Genomic DNA, 15,011 nt, shown 5'->3' with positions numbered 1-15,011 from the left:
TGAAGTGTCCAAAAATAATAAACTGCTTTCAGTAATCATATTATTTATGGCAGCAGGAGTAATGCTGTTCTGAGCTGCTGTGTAGCTATTACAGTATTAAAGCAGATGACTGACTATGGTGGCACATCATGCAACAAACTTAGTAAGCTCAGTAAGGTTCAGCTCACTGATTTCATTTTGCTTCCCAGTTTCTGGTTTCAGGGGTCAGGGGAGTGGATTCTGGGGATTGAACACAGGGTCGTTTTAACACTGAGCTAAATCCACAGCACTTTTTGTTTTTTATCTTGAGAGGTCTTCCCAAATTGCCCAAGCTGGCCTTGAACTTGCTATCCTCCTACTTCAGCTTCCCAAATATCTGGAATTATAGGCCTGAATCACTATTCCCAGCAGGAACTCGCTTATTATCATGTGAAATTTTAAAATGGTCCCAAAGTAAACTTTTTAAAAAAAGAGTAAGTTATTTATCCTAGAAGCACAGCTTCTTCTGTAGCCCTCCATGCATTTTCAAACACATGCTTTCAGACAAAGTGGAGGAGGTTAAATGCATGATGTCTGTAGTCACACCATGTATGACCTTGGATTGTGATTTAATTGTTTTCTTGTGTCTAAAAAGGTGCTAACAGTAGAACCTACCACAAGCGGGTGCATGAAGATGAATTAAGATTATCTACACACAGGGCTCAGTTCATGAGCTTTCAGTGAGTATCAACCACTATTACCAGGATCTCATTTGAGGTTCATCACAATCCTGGAAGTGCCAGGTCACTGGTCTGAGGTCAACTGTCTGGCAACTGGAACAACTTGAGCCCAAGGGCCAAGACAACAACTCAGCTCCCTTTCCCAGCAGCACAACACTGCACTCCCTTCTGGAACAAATGGCTTCTTCACACTCCATGGTCATCATATACCCCTACAGCTAGCACAGGGGGGAAAAAAACTGTCTTTCTGCCCAGGGTGACTTCAAAGACTTACAGTGTTCAGTGCATTCAGGGTGGTGTCATCACGAGATGCTGCGACACAGCCATCCTCCGTGGAACCTCCATCACACATTCCTGCAAATGCTGCCATGCTCCTTGGGAAGAAAGGAAATTGTTTGCTTCATCAGCACACAGCAACACTACAGAGATCTTCAGAGTTCATGTTCAGCCTATTCCAAATTTCACTATCGCCTGCACAATAACCTGCCTAACATGCCTGTTATGACCCTTCACTCCTTCAGCAACAGAATGTTACAGTTGCATCCATCTGTTGTTTCTTCCCCATCTTTATTAGTCCTAAGATTTCAGATCTGAACACATGAATAATCTGAATCTATTTGTCACGATACTCCACTACTTTACAATCTTTTTTTTATGACAACATTACTTAAACACAGGAGTTGGAATCATTTTGACAAAATCATACATGCAAGGCATTTGGTTATGATCACCAACCCGCCCACTTGCCACTCTCCTCTCCCCTCCTCTAGGGATCTTCCTTTCACTCCTTTGTTTGTTGTGTACCAGGAATTGAACCCAGGGGCACTTAACCACTGAGTCACATCCCCAGCCCTTTTATTTTTTATTTTGAGATAGGGTCTTACTAAGTTGCTGAGGCTGGTCTCACACTTGCAATCCTCCTGCCTCTGTCTCCCAAGTCAGGGATTACAGGCATGTTCTGCCACACCCAGCTTTATTTATTTTTGATTGGTACTTTCTATATATACATAAAGCAAAATTTCCTTTGGTACAAATAATATATGCATAAAACATGATTTGATTAAAATCTTTGAAAGGAAAGTCTCCAAATATACACTCACTGTGTTAAATTAAAAAAAAAAAAAACTTAAGACATGTGAAATTAATTCTTATTAAAAGTGAAAAGTTGGAGAGAAAAAAAAACCCTTAGAAGTCATTCACTCCATTTGCACATTCTTATCTCTACCTTCTAACACAGTGCCTAGCACTGCTGACTAGAAACATCTGAAGCAGGATTCAGGCACCTGCAGCTGTGCTTTCCAGGGTCTTCTACCGCTCACTGGCAACACTGCAGTGTCTCAGAAATTAGTGCAGACTAAGAAAGGCTCTTCTGCCCATTATGTACTAGGAGGGGATTTAAACTGCCCTTCTGCATCTCTGGTATTTGTATGTTAGCAAGTTCTACAGAATCACAGGTCAAAGTTCTCATGTAGCTAAGCCACGAAAAAAATCAGGTTCAGGTCTGGCATTAATAACAACCACAAAGTGGAGAGAACGTGAAATCCGAAATGGAACTATAAGATGGGGTAAATGATTCAATTACTCAACTGGAACAAGGGTGGTAATTATTACATATAGGGTTTAAAAATGTTTTCCTTCTGAAGAGCTCCAAAATCTGATGTGGGACAAAACCAAGTAAGAAGAAAAAAAGTGACTTTACCATGGTAAACTGTTTTCTCTAGTAAGATCAGGGCTCTGATCATAGAGAATGCCCAATATACAAATAAAATGTCAGGGAAAGGAGAGTTTTTTGTCTTCTAATCAATTCAGATGGCCTAATTCAGAAAGCAGGAGGGGGCAGATTCCTATTACCTTGCTGCCCTCAAGTACATAAGGAGGTCACAGTCATTAACACCAGGCATCCAGACCAGTTCCTCATGCTGGGTCACAGTATCACCATCTGGAGAAGGAAATGGCTGCAAATCTGGAAGTTTGGCCTGCAAGACAGGGATGAAGAGGTCACAACCATGCATGTATTAGAAAGAGCTATCTCAGTAGGCAGTCCTTGGGATAGATGCAATGGTTTCCTGAGACTCTTTCTTCAGGCAACAGAAAAGTAACAGCAAAACCACAAGTCATTTAAGGTGGCCTAAACCACATCAAGACCATTTCACCACAGAAGTTATTATGAAAGACTGCTTCATCTCTATTTAGGAAGCAGAAAACACTGTCAAAGTAAACCTGTACCAGCACAATTCAGAGGAACAGAAATGAACATGTGTGAATAAAGTAAAAAACAGAACATAAAATGTTGTAGGAGATAATAGCTACATGATAAAGAAGTGAAACACACATTCATTTCCAACATAACAAGTTTACAAAGATATATGCAAATAGCCAAACCTTATCTAAGGATATATGATGAAAAAATTAAATTAAGTGAGCCATCCTATTCGATTAATGTGACTCAAGAGAGAGTCAGTAGCAACACTAGTCAACAATATATGGTCAACATCAGAAAACAATGAAGTATTAAAATTGACATTAAAAATTAACATAGTAAAATGGACCTATGGTGACAGTGGTGGTTGTGTGTGTAAAGTGGGGTGCTTATGAGAAAGAAGGGAAGAACTTTCTGGGATAACAAAAATGTTCTGTATCTCGATATGAATCATCAACATGAACTGAACAGTATACATAAGAACACTTCACTGTGCATAAGGTGAACCTCAAAAACATGACATATTTAACAACAGTATTCAACAACCAAAATTCTAAGTTGTCAGATTAAAATACCTCAGCCACTTTCTCATCCTCACTCTGCTCGGGCAGAGCAAAAGTAAGCAGGTTTCTATGACTACATATGACCATCAGAGACCTGTGAGAAATTAAATGTTTGTAAGACACACACATTCTTAACTCAGCATATGGTGAACATTTGCATGTGAGTCTAATATTTTAAATTGAGAGTTAAAGTTAAGAAGCTCTGGTGTACACAAACCCAAGGCAAAAAATCTGAATGAAGGACATAGGCAACAGTACTGCCCAACAGTGATGAGAGCAACATATTTAATTTTAAACAGTCTAGTAGCCACATTAAACAAAACACCATGTCCCTATGTGTACTAGCCATGTTACAAGAGCTTCATAATGAGGCAGGGCAGTGACTCCTAGAGCAGAGAGTGGGTGTTCTGTACTGAGAAGTAAAGTGGGCTGTGGTAAAAGGAAGGCCGGGAACAGAGTCACCCTACCCTGGGACTGTCACCACACAGTGACAGGAACCAGTATTTGAACACCCTCCCAATTTTCTCCAAACTCCAGAAATCTTCACTTTTATGTGAAAACTCATAGTTTCAAATGTTTTTAAAACAACTGTGTGACAAAAGACAACATCGGTAGGCCATGTGGCTCAGGCCAGCCTGCAACCTCTGCTTTGTATACTATCTTCTATACCCACAAAAGTACATGAAGCGCTGACTTTCTCTAAACAAGGATGCTCTTCTTTGACTTAGTGTTGACTTTTATAACATTCCCTTGTGTGACACAACTATTTCTGCTTAACATTTAGTGAAAATATTAAAATAATACTAAAACACAATAAATACTGGTATTGAAAGGTCTTCAACTTGACTACTGAGTTCTGCTTCCCCAAGTACAGAACCAGGTACATAGCTCTCCAATGGCTGTTTGTTAAAAGTCTTATTGTTGGAGAGCAAGACCAACTCCCTCAAGAGAAATGGACTAGAAATATAATTAGGTAGTATGAAGAAGAAGAAGAAAAAAAAAAAAAAGAAATGGTTTTAATCATAGGAAATGGTCAGCCTTGCTGACAAGAGAAATGCAAATTAGTAACACGGACACCGTTGCTCATCTATGAGTGATGACAGAAAGGAATCAAAACTACACATATGCTTGCCCTCCAGGCCTGCTACCCCACGTCTGAGAACAGACCCAAAGGCACAATGAGAAATATACAAAAGTCAATATGCAAAGGCTATTCACTGCAGCAGTAGTTGTAACGGTGGAAGACTTGGAGTAGCACAAATAGCCATCGACAGGGAGTGGAAGAATGAACTGTTATGTCCACTTGGAGTTCTATAAAATGGCAGAAGGGAAAGAGAAGGAGCTCTACATGCTGCTGCGGAGGAAACAACAGGATGTACTGCCGAAAGAAAAAAGAAGGGGGAAGAAGTGTGCAAATCATTCTATCATTTACCTAAATAAGTGATATAAATACATTAAAATAAGAAGTTTACAGAATAACAATCTCAGCCCAAAGTGGTGGCCATGTCTGTAATCCCAGGGGTTTGGGAGGCTGTGGCAGAAGGATGGCAAGTTCAAGGTCATCCTGGGCAACAGAACAAGATCCGGTCTCAAAATAAAATTTAAAAAGAGCTGGGTTATAGCTCAGTGGCAGAGCACTTGCCTAGCATGTGCAAGGCCCTGGGTTTAATCCATGGGACTGAAAAAAAAAAAAAAAAAAAAGAAAAAAGAAAGAAAAGGAAGAATGAAAGGAAGGAAGGAAGGAATAACAATAACTATGTATTGAATTGGTTCCACTCTAGAAGCTACTTCCAGTAACTCTAAAACATTAATTTGCCTATACAGCACTAATGGGATATATATATATTTTTTTTTAATTTTTGTCAATAGACCTTTGTTTCTCTGTGATGCTGAAAATCAAACCCACTGCCTCACACATGCTAGGCAAGCACTCTACCACTGAGCAACAATCCCAGTCCTAGTGGATATGTTCTACTGCAGGCCAAACAAAATGTAATCATACACTGATTCCAAGGGGCTGAAGGCGTAGCTCAGTGGAAAGTCATGTGCTTTGCATGTGAAAGGCCCTGGTTCAATCACCAGTAACAAACAAACCTCTTTCCAGTTCTCTTGCCAGTACAAAAACAAACAAAAGTGTTCGATATTGTTGTAGCAGTGTGAGTACTGCTATTCTGAGCTATTTCTACTACATATATATTATATATACTGAGATAAAAGCAAATAATTATATGTCTGTGGCATTAAAAAATGGGATTTAAGGCATGGGAGAAAGATTAAGACATAGATGAAAGAACAACAGAATATATATATATATATTCTGGATTTGAATTAGAAAGCACCAATAAAAATACACAACATATTTTGTCTCTAAAAAGAAGAAGAAAACAAAACAAAAGAAAAAAAGCTATTTTCTAACTCTGTCTACTGAAACCAGGCCTAGGAATAGTAACAAACCTAAAAATGAACCAGGTCATCCTCTAAATACCATTTTCCATCACAACAAACGAGGGTTCCACTGAGAAAAGTATGACTCCAAATCCAGAAAAGGAAATGTTCAAGGTGAGGTGATTAAAATCATGTCACATCGGATAAAAGGACCAAACCAAAAACACCAGGATCAAGTCAGAAGAACACCAGTGGCAGGAAGAAGCTCCTACTGGCTCAAAATGGATCACTTAATCATCAAAAAGAATTGATAAAAGACAAAGACCAACTTTAAATCCACTGGTGACCACTGGAAGATACAGCGAAATCAACTCCATACTTTGAAAACTGGGAACCAGAGGGAAGGAATTAAGCATTTACCTTGTTTTCCCATGTGATTCAGGGAACCAAGCAGTTGATAAGGAGGAAGTTTCATTTAGTCAGTAAATAAATGAATAGATGACAGAATTAGATTATCACCATTTTGAAATTCCCTAATAAAATAATGGATCTAAGAAATAATGAGCAGCTACTAATTATCATTAAAATAAAGATGTTATGTGCCTCCTGACAGAAATACTTACCATTATCTATGACATGTTCTTGCAGAAGGCAAGGGTACCAAACTAGAATGTGATTAAAGCTCTAGATTTAACTGCTAATTATTAAGAAATGCAAAAGACAATGAAAAATGTTTAATGGCTCAAAAAGAATGAGTCAAATCTAGACTGTGAGACATCCTATAGAATACCTTAAGTCTCTCCATCACATACCCTGAGAAAGGGGACAGGAGGGAGAACCCTGTGGATTAAAAGAGATTCAAGAGACATAGCAATCAATTGCAATTATAACAAATGGATCTTACTTAGATTACAATTTGAACTATAAAAAAGAAAAAGACAAACAATTAGGGAAACCTGGATACAGATTTAATATACAGCAGACATCTGGATAAAGAAACTGATCATTTTTATTTGGTGTGATATACTGTGATTTTTTTCTTTTAAAAGAGCCCTTCAATTTGGAATATTTGCAATTAAAGTGTTATATTTGTGATTCCTTTCAAAATAATGGTAGGAAGAGATGTGAGAATGAATGAAACAAGTCTGACTAGGACTTAATATCTGTGAGTCCCAAGTACTGACAAGAGGGCTTCATTGTACTATTTTCCTCTGCTTTTATATCTGTTAATATGTTTTTATAAAGTGCTTTTTTTAGTGCTTCTTGGAAAATAAAGCATATAGAATGTATTTAAGATCTGATATTAAATAAACATCTGATTTTAAATGAAGGGTAAAAAAAAAATCAGCAAATTTGCTTCTTTTCTAAGAACTTAATCATCTTTTCCTTAGAAATCACTTTTTCTGTTATAGCAAGAGGTCTATAAAATAATTCTGCTACAAAGATGTCTGGATACTGGAAACACACAGTGGGAGAAAGAATGCGTGGGAGAATGCAGTGCATGAGAAAGCAAAGAAAGGGATATATAACTGAGGGAAGCCAACCAGTTGCTGGGTCCCTGGTCACTGACAGGCAGAGTTTGAAGACAGCATCATCCTCCTGCAGCTTCCTTCTGCCTTCTCAGTCATCTCCCCAGTTCAAGGATGAGAAACGTGTTCCAGAACTTATACGACCTGATAGTTTCTGTGTCTGGGTTTTAATGTACCTTATTTTAAAATTTCTCGTTACACAGTTGAACTAGATTCTTTGAAAAATGTGAATGGCATACCAAAAATAAAAAAATAAAATAAAAAAATAAAAAAAAGCTCAAAATCTAAAGAGAAAAATGAAGCAGGAGACACCTGAAATCTCTACACCCATAAAGGATCATGGCTTGATGGGCTCAGCTGCTGGCTTCCCAACATCCATTTCAACTCAAATCATAGCCACACCATTCCCATTTCCTACTGCTTTAGAAAGAAGCACATGACTGAATACACAGCAATGAGAGGTGGGCTACTCTGAGGAAACTGTCCTTGCTCCTAAGGAAAAGAAAGAAGGTCCTTTCCTCCTCTCAACATTTGCTGCACTTCATTTATTCTAAGAACCACTATTAGTTTACATGCTAGAGAAAGGACAAATGTAGTCATGAAACTAAAATCACAGGATGAAGTCCAAAAGCAGAGCTAAATTGTGAAGGAAAAGAGTGCATCTCAAAATCAGTAAACAGCTACCAGCCTGAGGAGCCAGCAAGCACCATGAGAACTGCAGAGAAGCCCAGCAGAGCCCAAGTCTACCCTGCCCAGGACATGCTGATTCATAAGCCAGAATCCTGCCAGTCAGAGCATCCCACTTGATATTAGGGTTGAAAGTGGAGGAGTCTCAGTAAACTGCGTAAGATGAGTGGCATAGCTCACAACGCAACAAACTGCCAACTTTGAAAATACTGCCCATCCTGACTTGTCTGCAGGAAAAGGTGCTGAAAAAAAATCTTCTGGGGGAGGATGGGGAGGAACGTGGCTCAGCAGCAGGGTGCTTGCCTAACATGCACAAGGCTGGTATTCAATCCCCAGGGAAATCAAATCCAGGGCCTCCTGCATACAGTCTTTTTACATAAATGTATGCAGTAAACAAATGTTCATCAGTGGAAAAATATATAAACAATCTGTGATACAAACACACAATGCATTATTCAGCTTTAAAAGGAAGGAAATTCGGTTACATGTTGCAACATGGATGAACCTCAAGCACACAACTCTACATGAAATAAGTCAGTCAAAAAAAGACACGGCACTGCACAGCACTGCACAACTTGGCTTCCACCAGGCACAGAGACTGAACATGCAGAGACAGGAAGTCGAGCAGCAGCTGCTGGGAATGGGTGAGACAGGAACAGGGACTTACTGCATAATGAAACTGGAGTTTCAGTTTTGTAAGATGAAGAGTTCTGGAGATGAATAGTGGTGTGGCTGCCAACAATAATGTACTTAATGTCGCTGAACTCCTCAATTAAAAATGGTTAAGATGGTAAATTTCCTATTATGTACATTTTATCACAATTTTTTAAAAAGTATGTGATGATCTGAACACAACTTCCGAATTTAAATAAAATCCCACATAACAGTTTGCTGCTCAACAAAATAAAGTTCTAGCAAAAATGTGAGGACTAAAAACACAGTAAAGGAACAACTAAAATGTGTCTTACCTGGTGGCTTGGACCAACACGGATCTCCCCCTGTGTGCTGTTCAACCTCCTGCCATGAAAGAACAGAACAGATTAGGTCTGCACAACAGAGTTTTGACATAAATATTTACATATTTTTCAAGGAAAGTAATTTACTTCAAATAAATGAGGGATAACTTGAAGAATTCACTTTCCCAGGATTTCTGATGTTGCCCCTACATGAGCCCCCAACCCACATCTCTAACTCCTTCCTTCCTAAGACCTGACTGCTGCAGTTTCCCAACCTGAGTATCTTCCTGTACTGTCATTCTCTCATGCCTCAGACAGACAGACAGACATTCCTACAGTGCAATCCTACAGACATGTCTCCTTTTCAAAACACTCTGGGCGCCCTACCATAAACTTCAAGAAACACAAATGAGATAACTGATGGTCCTATAATTCCCTGGATCACTCGGTCACTCACTCATTCAGTAATTGTTTGTTTAGTACCTACTGTAAGTCGGGGATTTTCCTGGATGTTGGGGATAAAGCAAATTTTAGAAAAGCATCCCTATCTTTTTGAAACTTACATTCTAATTGGGGGAAATCAAAACAATAGATCAGGTAATAAGTGCCAACGAATTAGATGGCAAAAGATACAACATTTTTATAGTCTTTTACACAGGACAGTCAGAAAAAGCACTGCTCATAAAGTGAAATTTAAACAAAGAAAAAGAAATAAAGGACTGAGCCGAGCAGGTGGAGGAGGCAAGAGCAGCTCCCTTTAAGAAGGCCCCGCTCACTACTCTTTGCGACCCTCTCTCCCTTGCTCCAAATCCAAACCAGCCAGGCTTTAAAACGACCAAGACTGCAGGGAAGCATTTTTTGATCTCCTGCCCATTTCACCCCATGTCACCTCCTCACAAAGGGTACAAATGTCTTCCTCTTTCCATTCTTTCACAAAGCATTTTTTTTTTATTTTGTTGTTTATGGTATTAGGGATTGAACCCAGGGGTGCTACCACTGAGCTACACTCCCATTCCTTTTATTATTTATTTTAAGACAGGGTTTAGATAAGTTGCTGAAGCTGGTCTCCAACTTGTGACCCTCCTCTTTCAGCCTCCCAAGTAGTGGGCTTACAGGCGTGCGACACTCTGCTTCTGGTATCTTTTTTCTCCCAGGCTTTGCATAGGGCACTGTGTGCATGCTGCTAGATAAAGAAATCCTGCCCTCCCACAGCTTTCTAGAACTTGCAACCTGGGATCACAACTACCTGTGGTCTATCTCAGGAAAACCCTTCCATGCCGGTGACAAGGCTCTGTTTTTACAGGAACCACTGAATTTTCAGCAGAATGAAGGAAAAGGCTTTTAAAGAGTGAGAACTGATTGACACAGTGGTGCACACCTGTAATCCCAGCAGCTCCAGGCTGAGGCAGGAGGCTCATGAGTTCAAAGACAATCTCAGAAAAAGCGAGGTGCTAAGCAACTCAGTGAAACCCCATCTCTAAGTAAAACACAAAACAGGGCTAGGGATGTGGCTCAATGGTTGCGTGCACACGAATTCAATTCCCGATACCCACCCAAAAAATGAGTGAGAACGGCTTGACAGTTATTTGTTGCCGTGGACTAGGCTGAAGAGCACAATAATGCAAAGAACCCAAAAAGGGACCCAGTCCCTTGTTTACCTCCCGTGGATCTGACACTTATCCCCATTGTTTGAAGTGAAAACCACTATTTCCTTTAGAGTCCTTGGTTTCAGTACTCTTTTCTTCTTTAAACTCAATAATTCTTTTCATGAGAGCTTTGTTTTGGCAATGGTGAGTGGCAGACATGATAAAGGAAGAGAAGAAAGTAACACGAGAGAAGAAGACATGTGGTTCAGTCCTGAATATCAAAATCCAGCCAGCTGGGGAGGTAGTGCCCATCCCCCAGAACAGGCCCAACCCCTCTAATTACAAACATAAGACATTTCAGGAGCAACAATACAAAAATACTAAAGAGTGTTATGAAAATTAGACATTAGGTAGAAACAATTTCTAAAGTGGCGAAGTTCTAAAAAGCACCTGGAAGAGAAACCAATAAGTCAGGCAAGGGCAGGACCTGGGGTAGGGGATAACCCATGCCCAGGGGGCAGACCTCGGGCAGGGGCCAAGGTGGAGAAGAGCTGGCACCAGGGCTGACTCTGTTACCCCGCCACCTCCTTTCTTTAGAAGAATATCATGCTGGAAAAAAAGAAGTTGGAGGCAGATTGTTTTAGTAGGTTTGTGCAGGAATTAGAAGGTTTTATAGCAAGGGATATACCGATTTTATTTTCAAATGGGATTAAGTCTGAAGAGTGAACAATGGCATACCTATTGTAGCCAGGGAATACATACAGAATAAATGTTGAGATATTTCTTAGGTCAAAGATAGAAAGAGGCAGGAAGCAACACATCCCATTAGACAAAGTGGGATGCATCCGACAGGAAACTATCAAAACTGAAGATGAAAGGCAAGAAGTCTGGAGGGAGACTGGCCTCAGAGGTGCAATCGCAGTTCTCCTCCTTGATCAGACGTGCTGCACCTACTGTCCCGGCCCCTCCTCAACACACACCTATCAGACACTGCTACTCCGGAGGACGGTGGTAGAGGCCTGCTTTACTGCAGGAGGCCCAGCAAAGGAGGGAGGGACGCTCTAATCTGGGCGGCAGCCTGGGGCTGTAAACTGTAGAGTACAAGTGCTGAGATTAAATTCATACTTTGTGCCCTCAAAATCTGGTAAATTACCTTACCTGCCTGCTTCTATTTATATACTTAGCACACATTAAAAGTTCCTTGGCTTCATGAACATTTCTAGACTACTAACACGCAAAATTTAACAAACAAGAGAAAGTAATACTTAAACATAATACCAACAAAAAAAAATACTCTTTTATTTTTTTTCTTTTTGGTACCAGGGATTGAACCCAGTGCCACTTAATCACTGAGCCACATCCCCAGAACCCCACCTTTTTTGATGTTTTATTTTGAGACAGGGCTTCACTAAATTGCCAAGGTTGTCTTTGAACTTGTGATCCTCCTGCCTCAGCCTCTGAGCCACTGGGATTATAGGTATGCGTCACTGTGCTTTGCAGGAAATATTCTTAATTTTCATTATGATAAACTCACTACATTTTCCCTCATACTAATGCAGCAATTTTAAAAAATTTGGTCTGAGGACTATTTTATACTCATTAAATGACCAAGCATACCAAGGACTTGTAGTTTTGAGAAATTATAAAATATTTGTTTGTTAACTTAAAAATAGCAACAAATCAATCCAAATAAATAGTAACAAGGATAATATATATAAAACAGCAAAAACATAAGCACTGTTTTACAATGCTGCAAATTCAAATCTTGTTATTATTTGACTTCACAGGAAAGCAGGATTCTTTTTTCCTTCAGTTTGCTGTAGTAAACTGTTTTGTCTAAAGTATATTAAGAAAAGTCAGCCTCACACAGCTATGTAACTGAAGAAGGGAAGAATATACCTTGACAGATTTTTGACATTACACCAAAGCTCAACAAGAGATTTTCTTTCTCTCTCTCTCTCTCTCTCTCTCTCTCTCTCTCTCTCTCTCGTTTATTTTTTTGGTACCAGGGATTGAACCCAGGGGCGCTTAATCACTGAGCCACATCCCCAGCCCTTTTAAAAATATTTTGTTTGTTAAAGACACGATCTTGCTGAGTTGCTTAGAACCTCACTAAGTTGCTGGGCTGGCTTTGAACTGGCGAGTCGCTGGAGTCGCTGGGATTACAGGCGTGCACCACTGCTCCAGGCAAGAGATTTTCTTGAAGGCTTATGTACAATGTGATTCTAAAAATTTAACAGAAGCCAGGTATGATAGCACAAGTCTGTAATCCCAGCTACTCGGGAGGCTCAGGCCAGGAGGATTGCAGGTTAGAGGCCAGCCTCAGCACTTTAGTGAGACCCTGTTTCAAAATAAAAAATAAAAAAAGATGGGGATATAGCTCAGTAGTAGAGCAGCCCTGGGTTCAATCCCCAGTGCTGTAATCTATCAGTCAATAAAATCTTAATAATTTTTTAATTAAATTAAAGGTTTCTTTTTGCCCGTGAATGGATCTTCTAACTCAAACATGATTTTGCAATGTCATGAATTATTATATGGAAACTATTGCTTTGCTAAGTTTTATAAACCTTCCATATATTGACAGTTCATTAAACAATATTTTTATAAAATTACATTCATTAATATCACCATCCACAGTCTAAGAAAAGTCTTCAAAGTACAGAGAAAATGTCAGGTTCATGGTGATGGGGCCAGGATTTTTAAATTTCTAATTTTTACTTCAAAGTTCAAATCTTAGCACTGGCAAACATCAGTTGTTTCCTTCAAATGACAGTCTATACTTCATTCATTGTCAAGTAATCTCCACCAAATCCACAAGTCTAAGGCACCACAGTTTGTCAGTGGTTCTTTCAAAAAGAAATGGTTCCATGAAAACAATGGTCAGTTCAGCTTCCAATTCAAATCACAGGAAGTCTTCCTCAAAACCACCATCAGCCTTTGGTCTGCAGCAGAACACATTTATATCCCTTCCCATTTCCTTGTAAAGTACTAAAGAAACAGGAAGTCAAGGATGGAAATTTGATTAAAAATTAATAATCATTTAGGCATGGGTCATAAATTCAAAGCCAGCCTCAGCAACTTAGTGAGACCCTGACTCAAAATAAAAAATAAATATTCCATTGTGTATATATACCACAGTTTCTTTATCCATTCGTCAATTGAAGGGCACTTCGGTTGGTTCCACAATCTAGCTATTGTGAATTGAGCAGCTATGAACATTGATGTGGCTGCGTCACTGTAGTATGCTGATTTTAAGTCCTTTGGGTATAAATCGAGGAGTGGGATAGCTGGGTCAAATGATGGGTCCATTCCAAGTTTTTTGAGGAATCTCCATACTGCTTACCAGAGTGGCTGCACCAATTTGCAACTCCACCAGCAATGTATGAGTGTGCCTTTTTCCCCACATCCACGCCAACACTTATTATTGCTTGTGTTCTTGATAATAGCCATTCTAATTGGAGTTAGATGAAATCTTAGGGTGGTTTTAATTTGTACTTCTCTAATTACTAGAGATTATGAGCACTTTTTCATATATTTGTTGATCACCTGTATATCTTCTGTGAAGTGTCTGCCCAGTTCCTTAGCCCATTTACTGATTGGGTTCTTTGTATTTCTGGTGTAAAGTTTTTTAAGTTCTTTATAAATTTTGGAGATGAGTACTCTGCCTGAAGTGTGTATGGAGAAGATTTTCTCCCACTCTGTAGGCTCTTTTCACATTTGCTGGTAAAAGGATGGAGTTTGAGAATATCATATTAAGTGAAATAGGCCAAGCCCAAAAAACCAAAGGCACAATGTTTTCTCTGATAAGTGGATGACAATATGTAATGGGGTGGGGGTGGGGGACTTTGGATGGTGTAGAGGAAAACGGGGCAAGAGGGGATGGGGGAAGGAAAGATAGTAGAATGAGACAGACAGTATTACCCTATGTATATGTATGATTACATGAATGGTGTGAACCTACATTGTATACAAGCATAGAAATGAAAAGTTGTACCCCATTTGTGTACAATGAATCAAAATGCAGTCTGTAAAAATAAAAATTTAAATTAAAAAAAATAAAAATAAAAAAAATAAAAAGGGCTGGGGATGTGGTTCCGTGGTTTAGCACCCCTGGGTTTAATTTCCAGTTCCATAAACAAACAAACAAACAAATAAATAAGGAGGTCCAAAAATCACACTTTGGGAAGCACTAAAATTCAAAAGACCCCTAATCTACAAGATGCCACACTATCTTCCATTCTTCCATCATCAAGGGGAGTGGCTAACATCTAGGCACTCACCTCCTGCTGCAGATGCTCTGTGGTATTCTCTTATTTCTAGGCATTATTTATGTTTCGACATTACCAAAAGAATTAGTATTGTTATTCCAGAAATTCAGGGCTCATTCTATTCTGTATTCAAAGCAGC

At 39.3% G+C, this 15,011-nt stretch overlaps 1 protein-coding gene across 1 annotated transcript in view; it reads right to left on the bottom strand.

Moving 5' to 3' along the window:
* Rere (arginine-glutamic acid dipeptide repeats) overlaps positions 1-15,011 on the bottom strand; it is a 315,130-nt gene that overhangs the window by 132,509 nt on the left and 167,610 nt on the right. Inside the window, 3 exon segments of the mRNA XM_047522366.1 lie at positions 973-1,072; positions 2,550-2,674; positions 9,031-9,079. Of these exon segments, the coding sequence (XP_047378322.1) occupies positions 973-1,072; positions 2,550-2,674; positions 9,031-9,079 (274 nt within the window).

This window comes from Sciurus carolinensis, chromosome 1 (genome assembly GCF_902686445.1).
Source record: "Sciurus carolinensis chromosome 1, mSciCar1.2, whole genome shotgun sequence".
Taxonomy (NCBI): Eukaryota; Metazoa; Chordata; class Mammalia; order Rodentia; family Sciuridae; genus Sciurus; species Sciurus carolinensis.
Note: the sequence above shows the minus strand (reverse complement) of the source record. Positions and strands in the feature narration are given on the sequence as shown.